The sequence below is a fragment of the Diprion similis genome, chromosome 11 (assembly GCF_021155765.1).
Source record: "Diprion similis isolate iyDipSimi1 chromosome 11, iyDipSimi1.1, whole genome shotgun sequence".
NCBI lineage: Eukaryota > Metazoa > Arthropoda > Insecta > Hymenoptera > Diprionidae > Diprion > Diprion similis.
In genome coordinates this window covers 10,636,375-10,652,804 of record NC_060115.1, presented here as the reverse complement: position 1 = coordinate 10,652,804, position 16,430 = coordinate 10,636,375, and the positions used below count along the sequence as shown (strand labels likewise).

The 16,430-nt window shown below is 43.1% G+C and overlaps 1 protein-coding gene across 5 annotated transcripts in view; it reads left to right on the top strand.

Annotated features, from left to right (window-relative positions):
- LOC124412107 (AF4/FMR2 family member lilli) overlaps nucleotides 1-16,430 on the top strand; it is a 203,743-nt gene that overhangs the window by 172,076 nt on the left and 15,237 nt on the right. For all 5 annotated transcript variants that reach the window (XM_046891730.1, XM_046891731.1, XM_046891732.1 and 2 more), the window contains one exon: nucleotides 10,142-10,175. In XM_046891730.1, coding sequence (XP_046747686.1) covers nucleotides 10,142-10,175 — 34 coding nt within the window. The remainder of the gene's footprint in view (nucleotides 1-10,141; nucleotides 10,176-16,430) is intronic.

The following is a 16,430-nucleotide window of genomic DNA, read 5'->3' as shown; positions in this document are numbered from 1 at the left end:
TTTTCATTTTCATTCATTCGCTTTGCAGTGCTCGATGTGATCGATCCTCTGATTGTAATCGACAGTTGCTACTTTCAAGTGCATCGAATATAATAACTATCCAGAATATTAAAAGGACCAATTATTCTTGAATTTTGTTTATCTGCACACTCTCACTTCAGCTGAGGATTTTTTTTCCTAGAGAGAAACAGCGATTTTTGCGAGACTGCAGTGCTTCGGCAAAACTGTGATTACTGGGAGAAAAAAAGTTGTGTTCTCGTTGTGCAAAGCGGTAACCCGGTCAGCGGATACTAAACACTGGTAAGCCTCTCCTTGGGGACGGATTTGCTGGGATTAACCAATTGGTTATGCGGGCTCGATGCTTCGGTGGTTACCTATAGCTACCATTAATCTCTCTTTGTATCTCGTTCTTTCTCTCGTTTTGCAATAAGTTCACCTCTGTACACTTGACGTTTTGAATAAATCACGTAACTGAGTATAAAACTCTTTAGCGTATAGATTCATTCATTTCATTAAGTCTAAGCTTAGTTAGAAATTTGGTTCGTACGTGAAAAGTAACGTTGCACTGAAAAATATATACTAATTTTTTTTAAATCACTAAAACTTTGAGACGTTTTGACGGTTTGTCAAAAAATTATCTATACACGATTTGAACGTGAAGAGGATAATTGACGATCGTTTTTATCGCAAAATAATGATTTGAAACTTTTTTTTTTACATTCCAGCGAGATGGATAACCATCGATGTTTAGAGATATTCTTAAATCATGAAGGTGCATCGTCTTTATAGCACGCGTAGGGATTTTGCAGCGTCTTGTCTGGGGAAAAAACGTACGTAAAGGGAAACCCTTCGCGGGAATTTACTGCTGCACCTTGCACGCTCGCTCCTACGGTCGTAGAAGTGATCGTCTTAAATCGTCGGTAGCCGTAGCTAACCTCTTGAATAAAGTATGCTCTTTCTTAGCTCCGAAGATACGTTATACTTGCGCGCATACACGCACACATGCACGCAGATGTGAACGCGAGAACTCGAAGCCGCAGTATGCGGTGTGTGGGTTGCTTCTGGATCTTCTCCGCTATGAGGAAGGGAACGAAAGGATATAATAACCGCAGTAAAACTCGTGCTACAAAGCGAACCGATAAATTGGACGGAAAGTGGGTACTGTGAGACAAATTTGTTCCATCTGTAATAATCCGCAATTGTTGAGGTATCTTATTACATTTTTGCTTACGTATACGGATAATTTGCAATATTTTTCGTGCAAAATTTACTCCAAATATTTATTTCTTCAAAGTCTCAGAGGTTGAAGAAAGCCTGGTTAAGATTTGGAAAAAAAAAAAAAAAAAAAAAAAAATGTTTGCTTTCAGGGTGAAGTCATTTTATACACAGCGAAAGTTTCATTGCACAGCTGGAAGATAGGTGAGAAGAAAATTTGATGGGTGAATACGGAGAGATAGAGTGGAGAGTTGGGCATGTAACGGGAATGAATAAATGAATAAAGGAGACTGACACCAGAATAATTGCAGATCGGTTTCTTGTACATAGGAGTAAATCCTGAATGACGTCTGGAGGGATGCTTTGTACCTGACATCGTAAGTTAATTAAGACCTCCTACGGCAGCTAATTGCATTTGCCGAGTCTCTCACTCGTTGACTAGAATATGCGAGTTTCATCGGCGTAATGGGAGTATGAGGATGTGGAGGTGGAGGTGGAGGTGGAGGTGGAGGTGGACGAGGATCCTTCCTTATCACAGACATGGTTAATTAATCGCGTCCGTCTGCAGGGATCTCCTTCGATAATTGATGCAATCAATCACGGGACCTCTGACGTTACGGCATGGTAACCTCCTGCTTCAGGATTTTTTTTTTGAAGAATTTTTCGTTCCATCGGTATGTGTAGCAAGTTTTTAAGGGATTCGCTCAAGTGCCTGTAGCTACGCTGGATTAGCAAAAAGCGCGATTAGTCTACCGAAAGTTCTACGGAAATCGTTGTTTTCATCAGCAAAATTACTCGAGGTAATCATGAGTTCAAGGTTATTGTAATAAACGATATTGGAACGACTTGATTGTGACGGAAGAAAACAAATCTATACACGAAAAAAGACTAACGACGAACCAACCCTTTTCTCGTTTCTATATATGCAAATATCAAAGAGGTTGGAAAAACGAAACGATTTCTTCGAAATCTTCGCTAAACTTGCACATCTACAGCGCCACATCCAATCGAATTCGGTGTTTATCGGAGTTGAAAGGAAAAAAGTTGAACCCGTTTTGCAACTCTGGTTTTAAAAACCAATGAAAATTGCACGTACAGACAGACGATAAAGTATGTATTTCGATCCAGCAATGAGAGATGTTTCAAGTTGAGCAAGATCGTAGTCGTCAGTTGTCGACGATGTAGCCCCCCCCCCCCCCCCCCCCCCCCACCGCCACTCATGTTTTGCAGTCCATCACCTCCACCTTGTGCACATTCATACACGTAAGAAAATTAACTTTCGCGTATGTTTGTCCGCAACAGAAGAACTTCTTGCGTCACTCCAAACTCACTAGGTGATGACGTCGTGTATCTTTCCACGTACCTAGGTCAGTTCGTCCTCGCTCTCTATATTCCAAGCTTCTTCTGCGCTAACTGCGCATCTTTTAGGATAAATAATAGGTAGTCGAGTGTTAAGCGTGACTGTGCGTATCACGCTTACTTGCCGCGATGTGCATTGCCATTAGTAAACTCCCGAGGAAATTTTTTCATTCATTTTTACCAGTCTGGTATTTTGTCACAGTCATTTCCAACAGGCCTTGAATAAACACGAATGTGGACTGCGAGAAGCGAGCAACGGGAAGAGATGGAGCAGAAAATAACGATGACTGTGCTAGCGAAACGCTTTGTTACTTTGATGTACCCGGAATCATATACTCGGCTTAATACACAGCGCACAAAGGCTCTTTACTTCGTTTCTTAATGCAGATAGTTGATTCAACCGCAATTCCGATGGCAAAAGAAAAAAAAAATGTATAAAAAAAAAAATACTTCACAATCTCATCCGTTTTACCGACGACGTAATGTTTTACTCGAAGAATTATTTCGCACAAGCTCTTCAAGTTTGATCGAGTCACCGAAGCGCAGAATCCTCCGTCGGTGGTTAAAATTTACTCAGCCTTCAACGATCTCAAGATTTACCAACTCCAGAGGCATATTGAGCCAGATTGGATTAGTTTTCGCGTAATCTAAGTATATACCAAGTTTCCGACTACACTCGGGATAGACCTTTGATCGATTTGGTTTGTTTGAAACTCGCTTAGCTTCGCACGCCCCTGCATTTTATGCAGTTGCAACGGTCCCATTGTTATGAGGCACGGAAAAGCTTTAGTTAATAAAGCAAAATAAATTCAATGAATTGATTAACCTTTGATCTGTTTTCTTCTCCAGATTAATTTGCACAGGTGTTGAATGAGATCAGCGAGTCACCACCTTAGGCACAATTGCACGTTGCTTTGGAAGTTGGTTGAACGCCACGTTATGTGCGTGTTTTAAAGATAACAATAAGGCATGAAACGAGCTTGTGCAGCACGGCTAGCTAGCCCGGAATTATTATCCAGGTTAACCCGGGCAAAGTTACCTTCAGCAATAAGGTCGGGTTAACAAGTACAAGGTGATATATGCCTAGCGGCAGCCTCTGGCGGTGGCAAATTGGGTTGCAAAGCTCACTTTTATGTAATGTGAAGAATAGGAAGAAAAAGACATCTTCTCTCTTCTCCTTTTTTATTGGCACGCGTGCAGAACATTATCAAAATTGACCATTCTGCACGCGGTTCGGTGGAGTCGAAAGATTTCTTTCCACCTTTACCCGAAATCGTTGCGTGATTCACGACTTGAGATTCCATCGATTATATTACATATCTACACGCGCAGGTGTCTCTCCTTTCCGCAGACGCTCGCTCAAGGCGAGTGGATATTATGCGATCGGGAAACAGTTGTTCCAATGGTAGACACAGCTGTCGGTTCTTGGATCGAGTGGTCTGGACAACCGTAAGATCAGACGCGAGTCGAGTTGTTACTATAGTTGGTCAGCAGTGCTGAAAAAATATCGGCTAAAGCTTTTCTCTTCTTCTCTATATCTCACTTCCAAAAATGTCCGAATCGCGATTCAATCAACTATGAAATCGGTCCAAAGTTGTCTCCTTTTCCTCCTGATTACTTTGGTAAATTCGATTCGAGACAGACTGCTACTCTCTTGAAAATTATTCATATCTAATATAGACACACGAATTATATTACACCAGGCGTCAGTCGGTGTAATAATTCATTACACTTTAGTAACTTGCCATTAACGTGACTAGCCGGCTTCTATTATTGCCATCGATAATTGCCAATCGCCATCACGCGAGGTGAGGTAGCTGGTTACTCGTTGTCGGTAAATTTCATTCCCACAACTCGAGACGCTGACGGTGTAACAACCTTCCGATGACGCTACACCACCAAGGACCTTCATTGCGCTGCTGTACTGAATATTCCTTCCTACGGTAGTGTACACCTCCATTTCTCAGTACAACACACTCACGGGACGACGGTACAGTCCGGTACGACAAAGACTATCGTCAAATCGATACCAGACTTTTCTCTCTCTCTCTCTGACTTTCCGGCGCTGCTTGCCTTTGTTGTACACCTGTCGGGTGCTATAATTGTGGGATGTAAGGTGCTTCGCACCGGTTGCGAGCTATCGTTCCTTAATAACAACGACGTTATACGCCGCGGTGTCTTTCACGCTTTTCGCAATCGTTTGCAACTCGAGCTTCAGTGTTCCGGCGATCGGTTGGACGGATGACGTTAGGTGAACGCTGGTTCAACCAGATCTTAACACGGAACAGGTGCTGTGCTCATGGTTCCTCGCACGCTTGCCTTCTGCCCATTGGCGCGTGCCCGTCTTACACACACGCGCGTTCACCGGGATGAGAGATGAGGCGCGTGCCCGAACCCGGTGCCCACGGCTATGAGGACGATGCTAATAACACGGGACAAGGATAATTACACCGCGAAGCCAACGGCTGGGTTCCTTCGCCTTGGCGTTCCCGGATTCTGTCCCTCGCTTTCTATATGGATTAGTAATTAGCATCTCGTATGACGACGACGACGACGACGAGTAGGAGGAGGAGGAGCTGGGAGAGGGATCGACGACGTCCGTAACACCGTAACCGATTGACCCACAAGCGTAAAGTGTGGGCCGCGGATTACCGATCTTTGATTCGTAAACTCTGCACGGCGACGATTGCCGATGATCACAAAAGTTGCCGACCTAATCGATCACGATAAAAGAAGAATGCTGCTTTATTGACCGTTTGTCGCTGAGCTCCGGTACGGGATGCCACCTTACCTACCGAGTGATGGAGCCTTGCGGTTGTTCGAACCGATCGTTTACTACGAGCTTCCATCACTCTTGCGTCATAATTTGCCGTTATCTCGTTCCGGTCTTTCCTCTTGTGTACCCACCGACGTTTAACGACGATGCGTTTCGCTGGGAGCTGCTGCGGGTTTTGCCTAAATAAACTGTAACGTAACAGCTAGGATATTTTCATTCTCTTCCGGTCTATAACGATTTTTTTTATCCTACAATGGACGCGTTGGGACCGCGCTGATAGGCCCTTAACACATGAGCTCGTTTTAAACCGTGCTGCGTTCTGCTCGTGATAAACTTATCTTAATATGTGGCACATTGTTTCGTGACCTGTTGAATTTTCGACGAAAACGAAAGTCCATCGTTTCCCGGCGAGCAGACCAGTCCTTCAACATTGGATTGAACTGACCTGAGAGTATTGGGTTTCATTTTTCTAAATTATTCAACTCCGTGTGTCTCTATCACATTCAGCGAAAAATGCATTGTATGTTTGTCGTGTGACTCATCTCGGGTATAACAACTTTGATATGTAAATTTTTTGTTATTTCTTACTTCGTTGCAGCTCGTTATTTTTATTTTCTGAATGCAGAACGTTGAGCCAGAAAATCGGAAAAAAATTTGACGAATTCTATCCACACATTCCAAATATCAGTAATTAATTGTTATATACACGTTATGTCAAAACGCGCGTATTTTAATGCCTCAAGGATTTCCAATTGTTGTGGAAAATTCAGTCATGTAATTGAATAAACGTCAAGGAAAGTACAGAAGGTTACGATGCGTTAAGTTGACATAATCTGTCAGACGAATTGAATTTCGACTGAACAATCTCTGCACGATAAGAAAAGACACACTGCAAGTGGTAGTTTCAAGGAACATCGAAGCGATGTTGAGTACACCGAAAGGTAGCCGGTAAGTATACACGATGTCGAATGAAATGAAGATGAAGCACGTACAATCTATCGGCCACACTTCTCGAAGAGTCTTCCGCACTTTCACGTGATGCAGTGACGGGGAAAAAAGAACAGAGTCAATACCGTAAATTCGATTTCAAGCGTACACTTGAACATGATATTTCGTAATAGTTGTGTGAACGACGAGTATAGCCCGGCTGTGTGTACAATAGTGTGTACGTACGGTGCTACTACGAAGTGCATGCTGGTTGCGCGATGTTTGAGGGGACAGGAGGACCCGGTGAACAAGGCGTAAAGGGGGAATGGTCGATGGTTCTGTGTTCGTGCGAGTCTACTTGAGTCTACAAATGCACGCAGCCGTGCTACGGGACTAGCTATAATACGCAACAAAGCATCACCACCAACAGCAGCAGAAGCAGCAAGCAGCAAGCAGCAGCTATCGCTACGCAGGTGAACCATGCCGCCGTCTGGTATGGGGCGGGCCTGCTGCTTGCGTCGCTTCTCTCTTCTCTCCTTCCTCTCTTTCTCTCTTTCTCTCTTTCTCTCTCGGTCTCCATGCGTACATTCACACAAGCCTACTCTTCACGCACACAATCGAAGGACTAAAACGCCGCACGTAGGCACACACGCACACCGCGCCACTACTCGGGCCGATGATGGGGTTCCTGGCCAGCCGGCCAGCCAGCCTCAGTCAACCGATGCTCGTCTCTGCGATTAAACGTATCGCCCGATATTCCTTGGCTCTAGCCTGCTGCACTATATCTGCCCGTATCTCAGTGTATACAGTTTACTTGTAACTCGTTCCCTATATCATCAGCTGAAGTTTAACGGTGTCGCAGTTTCACGATTCGATTACCGATCCCCGGTGAACGTAACACCCCCCTAACACGCGGTCGATACTACGTTTCGGCCCATTTCGTTTTTGCCGAATAGTCATTCATACATGGACTACTGTTTCGATTACGAATAACAAACAACGCGGTTTTACTCTAGCTCGGAGTCTTTCTCCGAGGATCGGGAAGCGGCTTGTCCTATGAATTGGAAGTTGCGGGATGTAGTGACACCGATAACAAAACTACCGTGTGAAAAAGTGACGCTTTCCTCGGTGTTGTTAGCTTTCTTTCTCCGTCTCTATTCGTTCACTCCATTCACGCGCCCGTTTGCCGAGAACTTTCTCATTCCGCATGGTTCGCCACTCCGGGATGTACACCAAGTTCGAAGTGCTGCAGGGTATTGTCAGTTACCTACTGGTGTCAGGTGATGATAATTCATGATAATTCATGATTAATCCGCTTTATCGCTATATATTTAAGATACCTCGATCGGCGCTCTGCACGCCAATCCCCCCCCTTTCCTCTCCTCGCCCCCACACAACGTCAACAAGCCCTATTCCCGCCCTGTACTGACGATAATTTGGCGGGATTCTTCCGGCGCTAGTCGAAACTTCCGGTCCCCGTTTCGCCGCGCGCGGAAGGCCCTCGGGCTTAGGTGTATACAGCCTTACTCACTCCACGCGTGAGCGCGCTTCCTGCCACCCACGTGTCCGTCCACCCGCCTCACCACCCCGCCGCCGCTGCCGTCGACGTCTGTGTGGACGGACTCCTCATTCTCGACAACGAAACCTCCACCACCTTCGCGTTCACTTGTGACGAGCGAATCCCTCTCACTCTCTCACTCTCTCTTTCTCTCCTTCTTTCCTTCTCTCTCCCCCCTATTACTGTGTTCATCATACTGTCCCACTCTCTCCCCCGTTGCGTCGTTCGCCATTCGGTACTACGTGCTCGCTACTATCGACAGCGTTGCCAAGTCGTCTAACACACGTTGCATGCGACGCCCAGCGTCGCGTCGTCTGACGCACGACGAGGCCTGCCGCCTGGCCTCTTAATTCACCTCGATAATCGCCATCTACGAGCAACTGGTTGTCGCCTACCAAACCGTGAATTCAACCCGGTGTGCACACATATCGATCCGTTCTCGTTTCGATTACACCCCTGGCGCCCCCTTTAACCCCTCCTAACTGTTGTCCCCACTACAATATCTCTGCTCTATTCTAGCCACCGTTTGGCTAGACTTTGTTTCTTCCCTTCCTTCGTCGGGTTTTGGGGTGTGGAGCCGGTCGGGCACAAGGCCGCGGGGGCAAGAGGGAGAATTGCGTGGCTTACCACCGTGGGAGACTTCCACAAGAAATGGGGAATGAAATAAAATACACTTTGTTCGATCGCGGGAAGTTACGCCGGTTTATAACGGGGTACACTGGCCCCTTTCGTATTCAATCATTATCGGCAAGAACGAACTTGACAGTTATGAAATCAGTTCATTGATTATTCAGTCTAATCTTAAATGGATTCTTGAGATTTGAGTAATCTTTTTTTTTTATACCGATCATGGACTTCTGTATTCCGGTTTCTTGTTCATCGCAATGGAACACGTGTTTTCATTCGATTCCTGCCAGTTGCCATACGGTGTTCGGTAGTACAGCGCTATAATCGATTCCAATTTCACAATCAGTCAAATAAAATGTGATCGTATCACGTAGTATCCGAAACAAATGAACATCTGTTGAAGCTCAGTCCGGCTGCGTTGTTGTAACGAAGCTTATCGTCTTCTTCTTCCTCTTCTTCTTCCTCTACCGTTGCAACGAAACACCGCAATACAGTTATCCGTATTAACGTATACGCACACAGATGTGTGCAGCCGGAACGCAATCACGTGTACACATATGCACACGCCGGCCGAGCTAGCAAGCATTCGTATACTTACGTATATCTATATGATACCTTACGCATCTGTGTAAAATGCCTGCTTTACCAAGTCAAAGCGAGTCAGTCTTTGCCACGTGACGTGACTCCTAATTGGCCGCATATGCTTCAACGTTCGTTCTATCTTCCCTGTCCTACGATCATTCCTTTCCTGAGCCTATCTACAATTCTACACACTCTAATAGCCCGGTCTACGGATTTATCCGACAGACTTTGGTATACAAGGAAGTAGCATGAATATGGGGCTGTCTTATGTACCACGTGAAAACCTTTATAAACGAATTGCAGTTTGTCTTTGAAGCGAGTGTTTTCAGGGTTCTACCCGAAACTTTCTGAGATGGGAAAATTTCACGGCAACAATTTGGTAATGCGTGATTTGATCATCGGATCGAGGATGATTTTTAGTACAATCCAAGACAATGGATTCCAGATTTAACATAAACCATAAGAATGAAAATTATGTGGTAACTTTCTTTCGGGCTGATTGCTTGAATTTCATCTTAACAATTGACGAAAATCTTAGCTGCATGGTTCAATTGCACTGTAAGTTGGGTAAAAATTTACGTCCACGGAAAATAGTCGAATGGAATGAGAAATGTACACACAGAGCCCGTTGGACAGAATTTACCCGAAACTTTATGAAAACTTTAAGCGAGCCATAAAAATGTGTAGTTCACTAATAAATTCGTCACAACGACGCTAGGAATTCCTTGCACGGATATTTGATCCAATCAAGGACAAGTTATCGTCCGAATGTGGGCCTCGTCACTCGCCTACGAGAAAAGTGAACGTATATCATGGTCCGGCGATATGTCAATGCGCGTGGCTTGGAATTGCCATTGTTTGACCAGTCGGGCTTCAGAACTTGTTGAACGATTAGTGCGCGGTTGTGCGATCAGCTCATATGCAAATTACGCAATATCTCGAGGTCTTGGCGAGTCGTGAAAGATTTTTTTTTTTTTTTTTTCTTTTTTTTTTTATTGCGACTGTTGAACTGTAATTAGAGTACGACAGGAATATTTATGTGATGTACACGACGAAGAAAAGAAATTAACATTGACTATATGTTTTGTCTGTTGCAGAGCGAGAACGACATCCTTCGACGAGACCTGCGTCGTAAGTAATCGTGCAAACATTATATTATTTATAGCAATTTTAAAGTCAATAAGCTTTACGCGCGTATCGATTATAATATGGATTTGCGAAGGCAGTCTACCATGTCGTAAATTCTTCGAGCAGAAGAATGAGGCCGTACACTCTTTACAGCTGCCGTTCTGAATCGATAAAATCCAAGCATATTTAGATTTTGTTTTTGCACAGTAATTTTCTTAGCACAAAATTGTATCCTTTTCGGTTTCGCTTACGTCGCGTCGTCGACTTTGGCGTAATGTGCCATTATTACTACGTAATCTGCTGTCATTGATTACACTTAACCCAATTAACAGTGTATCAGAGACTGGTTATTACGAGATATAAACGTCGGTTAAACCATCACGATCGCTACTTGCTCCGGGCAAAGTTTATAGTAGATTTTATGCACAAAAATTTTCGCGGAAGGCTCTGGCAGCAATATCCCGCACAGCGTGACGAGTTAATCGTGCCAAGAGTTCACGTCCGTGAATGTATAATTAATTACAACTTTTGATTGATCATTTACCCCATAGTGAAGCGCCGAGTAGCTGTTTGTGTTCGAGAAATTTCAGGCGTTACCCGGGTGACAGTCAAGCTGAAAATGGTGCGATCCCTCTTCCCCGATATTATTTTTTATTCATCTAACCGAATATGAGGTGATACCAGTGTCAAATCGGTGCGATTACTTATCAACCCTGATTTCGCGTCACCTGAGGTTACGTACCGACGTATGCGTGTCGTCACGTTCAAGTATCGAGGACAGGTGTGGCAAGCGTGGGGACTGAGATGCAGGTGATGATGAATGAGTACATGCAACGTTAAAGGGATGCCGTGTGGCGGTGCATTCATATACCCGTAAATATTTCGCAATCGAAATTGCACCTACCTTTGTCGGTTTTGATGATGGAAAAAAAATGAAAAAATATTGATAACCGTCGTATAATTACTTCGTTTAACTAATTTTGTTTTTACTGGTTCCAAATGTCAGTTGAAGTTGTTATAAGCCTTTTGAAACTGTCTTTTAGTAAAGTAAAAGCATCTTTTTGGTCCACGAGAGTGAATCTCGTTTCTTGTATTTTTACTCATTCATGTTAAACACTTCCTCCGCGTGCTGTAGGTATCAATCAGGAATTCACTCCGCCACCCTTCTCCCACACAAGCCGCAGCTTCGCGTTGGCCTTTTGCCATTCTTCCCTATTTGCGAGTGGTTAATTTTATCCAGCACAAAGAAGCTAACGACGGGCGAGCTGACAATGCCGTTGATCCTCCTACCTCCTCTCTAACGAGAAACCACCCGGTTACAGTAATTTATATTACACCCCGAGATGCCACACGGGCCAGTGCTTTTTGACGATCGGGAAGACATTTTTTTGTAACTCAAAAGAAGAGACATTGTCGGGGGGTAGTGATGTAAAAACTTGATTTTTTAAACAAACGAAAGTAATCGGTGATACGTATTATTTATTTGGTGCGTTCACAGTTCATTGTAACAATACAGATGAAAATACGGTACGAATTTTGAATCCGTGCCAAGCCACGTTTATTTATATTTTATCACGGTTTTTGTTTCTTATATGTGACTAATTGTGCTCTTCTAACATTATATTAACCATAAGCTAGATTTCTGACGTTGTACAGACCTAGACTAAGTTATTAACAAACCTGAGGGTCTTACGCTACGACTGTCTTCTTGGGTTTGCATTTGTCATTCTAGACATTGACCAGATCGACTCTTGAGGTCCTTCAAGGGTTCGACCGGCGATGTAGAACTCGTGGAAACGTGGCGGTTATGAGAAAATAATTCTTAGTCACTCTCTGCAAGGAGAGGTTAATCAATTTCCACCAATCGCAGGCCTTAGATGCCCGCACGAATCCTCTGCAAGCAAATGCAATGGTTTCAAAGAATGAAACAGTGTCAAAAAGGTCGTCAAGGAGGCGTTACCTACTCGGTGTAATAAAATAAAAATACGACCTTCATAAAGCCATAAAAATACATCCAAATATCCATAAAAATATCGTCTTTTATATTCATTGAACTACCTGTCTAAAAACGGTTTTGGCGGGCAGGAAAAGGGAATTTCGTATCCAAAGCGTAAGGATTTGCCGAAAAACGGAACAGACACAGACCCACTGTGTGCAAACTCGGACTTTAAACCCGACGGAGTTTTGCCAGATAGATTATACTACACGGTCATCATCTGGTAGGACGTGTTTAGGTGTTTGAAACAACAACCAACGCAAAAAGTCATGACAAACAATTTCGGCAGAGTCGGGTGACACAAAATCTTGTTCAAGCGACAGTTGCTTCATTATCTTAACCGATGACAAATATATGATTCTCATTACTTTCCGGATACATCCTGCATTTTTTTTTATCCTATCTTTCCAATAGCAACGAGTATAAATCTTACGTCTGTTTGTACGCATAATGTACGCTCATTTGTGTACGTTCCCGATATGGACAGCGCGATGTACTCGTCGTCGTTTACTCAATCGGCTCTGCATATTTTCATGCTTTCTCTAAAGCAAGCCTCTTCCTCGCGACTGTGTATTCCTATACGAATCTACCTTGTGCAAGGACGATCGAGGATGCAAAAACGTGTCGAAAGTGGTATACGATTCCTATCATCAATTTTCATATTTCTTTTTCTCTCAAATCGTGTCTTCTTCGTCAATTTGACGACGCAATTGAATTCATACGATACGGTTAAGCGCGAATGAACTTGCAGTCGGATTAATTTACGTAGAAGCTTGTGATTGTGGAATGATTTACGTCGTTTCGGGTGTATGAGTCTATCTTCAAATTCTCAATCTCGAGGTTGTACAAACTGCAAAGTTGGTGAAGCGGGTTATTATTTTTATACGAAATGCAATTATCCGTTGCACGGTAATATCTGCACGAGGCCAGCTAGTCTGTAAGACTGCTGCTTCGGGCCGAACATCTGTAGGTATGACAGCATATGAATAGTTATTCGTTTCGACCGACTGACGAAATACGATGCTACGGTAGGCATTTTATACAATTTGCAATTTAAATATCTACGGTTTCGTCGTCAGCGTGCAGATACTTTGAAACGATGAATCTTCCAATTCTGCACAAAATGCAGATATATAGTGCAGAGATGTACCTACTTTATATGCCATATATCGCGACTTACCTCATCCTTTTGTTTTGTTTCATGCGGTCGCGTTACGCAACTACAGGTGGTAATCGAGGGTGAAAATTTGGGGTTGATTATTTCAATGAAACGGCATAACCAATTGTATACTATGAGCGTAATTGAATTTCTCGTAATTTGCATCGATAACACGACAGAGGTTGATAATTGTTTTCCCCTAAGAAAGGAGCTTGTCGATGGCTGCTCGCGTCTTAGTTGTAAAATCATTACAAACCGGTTTAAGGTAAATAATTTTCGCGGGATGTTTGGGGGATTGTTGAGATACGAATCTGAAGTACACTTTGAATGAAAGCTATATCTCAATTTCATAAATCCATCTCAGTCGGGGATACACGTAATAATTATTCCAATCACGCACATTCCTTCTTCGTGATAATGCCATCTCATTCCTATTCCTTAAATTAAAGTGCGGACAGAGGATGTAAAAAGAAACAAACGCACTCAAGATTGATGGATGAGATCAGATTTACACTGACAAACTCACAAATCTTGTTTCCTTTTGCGATAAAGTCCTGCGACTATTTAACGGACCGATAACATTTTCCTACAGTCGTACACAGCTTAATTGTGTTTATATAGGTTCGTGTTTCGATTCAGTATCATATTCTATTTGTGCCGTGCGGGCTTTCCCTTTCGCGATAACATTCTCGACACCATTCTGTGCGCTTTTTGCACTCTACTCTCATCGTTGCAAAGTTGCCTGCATTTTGTTGTCAGTCTATGAAATAACCGGTTTGACTGCTAACCGATATCTGGTTATTTATACATAATCCATATCTGCATTCCACATATATAGATATCTGCATTCCACGTATTTATATGTGTAACAAAGTCACACGTAACATTCAATCCATGATTAGGCGCTGATTGTGGAAGTTGCGTTTATCGAGAAAATTTGTTGAATCTTCGCTATTATTTCTTGAATATATTTTTAAAGTACATATGATCCGTTCTGCGTCAGCAAGAAATTTTTAACGAACAAATTTTTACTTTTCCTCATCCTCTTTATCAGATGTGTCGTTAACGGAACTATAACCGGAACTTGTAATTTAAGTTTTGTTGATAATTACTTCAGATCATGAAGTCCCGATCAGATGTGGGAAATCCGCTTTATAATTTTGTTAATCACACACCTGACAAGATACATATGCAAGACCTTAAGTTGATTCGATGACCAATTTAATGATGATGAATAAAACGTGGTCGTGTATACAGGAACAGGAGCAGGTAAAATCTGCAAAACGCTTTTCGCGGTTCCGGACAAAGACCATTACATCCTCGCGCACGTTTCTAGGGACAGGAGTGTTATTTTCTACCCACGAAATCAGAGACCCACAGTACCTACCTTACGCCTTACTGCAAGGTCGGAAGAAGAGATAACGTTTTACCGACGTACACGTTTTGCCGTCGACGTAGTCACCGTTAACGAATGAACATTCGCGCGCGCGCGCGCGCGGAGTGACTGACCTGGTAATGGTGTTTGGTCTTGGCAACGAATTACCTTCAAGCACTACACGCCGAGTACCCAGTGAGAACAGCGGAGGACTCGACACTTTTTTAAAACTCTAATCTCAAAGCCCAAAGGTACCTAGGTACTCCGTGTCGTGACGCGATGACGTGCAAGAGTTGTCGTCCTGCATTGCTGGCGTGGAATCCCGGATGAGTATTCAGTCCCGTTCCCCTATTAATTGCCGCAAATCTATTGAGCAGTCACGCAGTTCGGGCTAACTTCCGGTTTGACTGTGCTAGCAAGATTTCTATCGAATCCTGCAAATCAAAGCTTATATACAACAACCGAGAGATTATGCAACACGTATAGGTACTTGACGAGCGAGAAGATGTGGATACAAATTTCTCATTCGACTAGGGAAAAGTGAAAGGTCCTCAGGTTTTTGTCTCGGTAGGGTTAATGTACCATTGTCGTAACGATAGCTAACTTGGATCGTAAATTAACGGATCCCATCCAGTATGATGGTTGTTGCAAGTGATTTTTGCATGTTCTGTACTTTGTATGATATGACATTTTTGGTACGGACCATGTCCTCAAATATCTACACGACTGTTAATACCCTGAATTGATTATTCAGGAATTTTCATTCCTACAAGTTGAGTAGATTTTAATTGCTTAGTTGTACCTGCCCAACATCTACGTGCCGTTTGTCGAATTTAATTATTTCATCTTTGAGTATAGTAGGTACTGTCAGTTCTTCAATTATCAAGTGTCTGTTCGAGTCTCCGTTCTTCTTTTTTTCCTTCCAGTCTCTCAATCTATTGTCATTATCACAGCAGGTGTAGTTTCTGCAACTCTGTAGTTTAGCTTTTTTCTCTCTCCCGTCGATCATGCCAATTATAAAAATGCCGTTTTACGCGCTCTACAGAAATGCATCAAAGCATGATGAAAGCAATGCTCTCGTTTACAACTCTCTCACGGTATCGAGCGGTATTTCGATTGATAATACCAGCTACTAAGTGCAGAGTAAACCGGACAAAGTTTCACTGTTTTTTTTCAAGGTTAAACTGCTGTCTAGTATAGTTCTGCTGAATTTACAACCTCGACGCCGTTAAAAATACTTTCTGTTGAATGTTATTCCCGCGTAACGTATTTATGCTGATATTCTCGGCTCGTTGGGTAAAGATTGACGTACTTGATTGACTGTATTGTATTGTTTAAACACAAAACAAATCCATTCTGTCTTCGATAGCGGTTTTCAATTAGTCCGATGTACGGCATTGTAGATATATATAATAATCGTATACATCTCTGCCCCTCTGTACAAAGCCGCAAAGTTTGTTCAATTCAATTTTCCGCCACACGCTGAGGATGATATCGCGTTCGAGTCTCTGAACGTTTGTAACAGCTGTCAATACCCGCCGGTTTGCCCCGTTTTCGTTGCGGTTCACTTAAAGCCTAATCGTGAAAGCACGTCTAATCGTTCGTTGGGCTGTAGATAAATATGATAACTATTGTCATCGTCATAATTCAGTCCCGTTTCGATATTGGTTCATCTTACGGATATTCGCAAAAATAATCTTCATGTTCGATGAATATGGCTAACTGAGT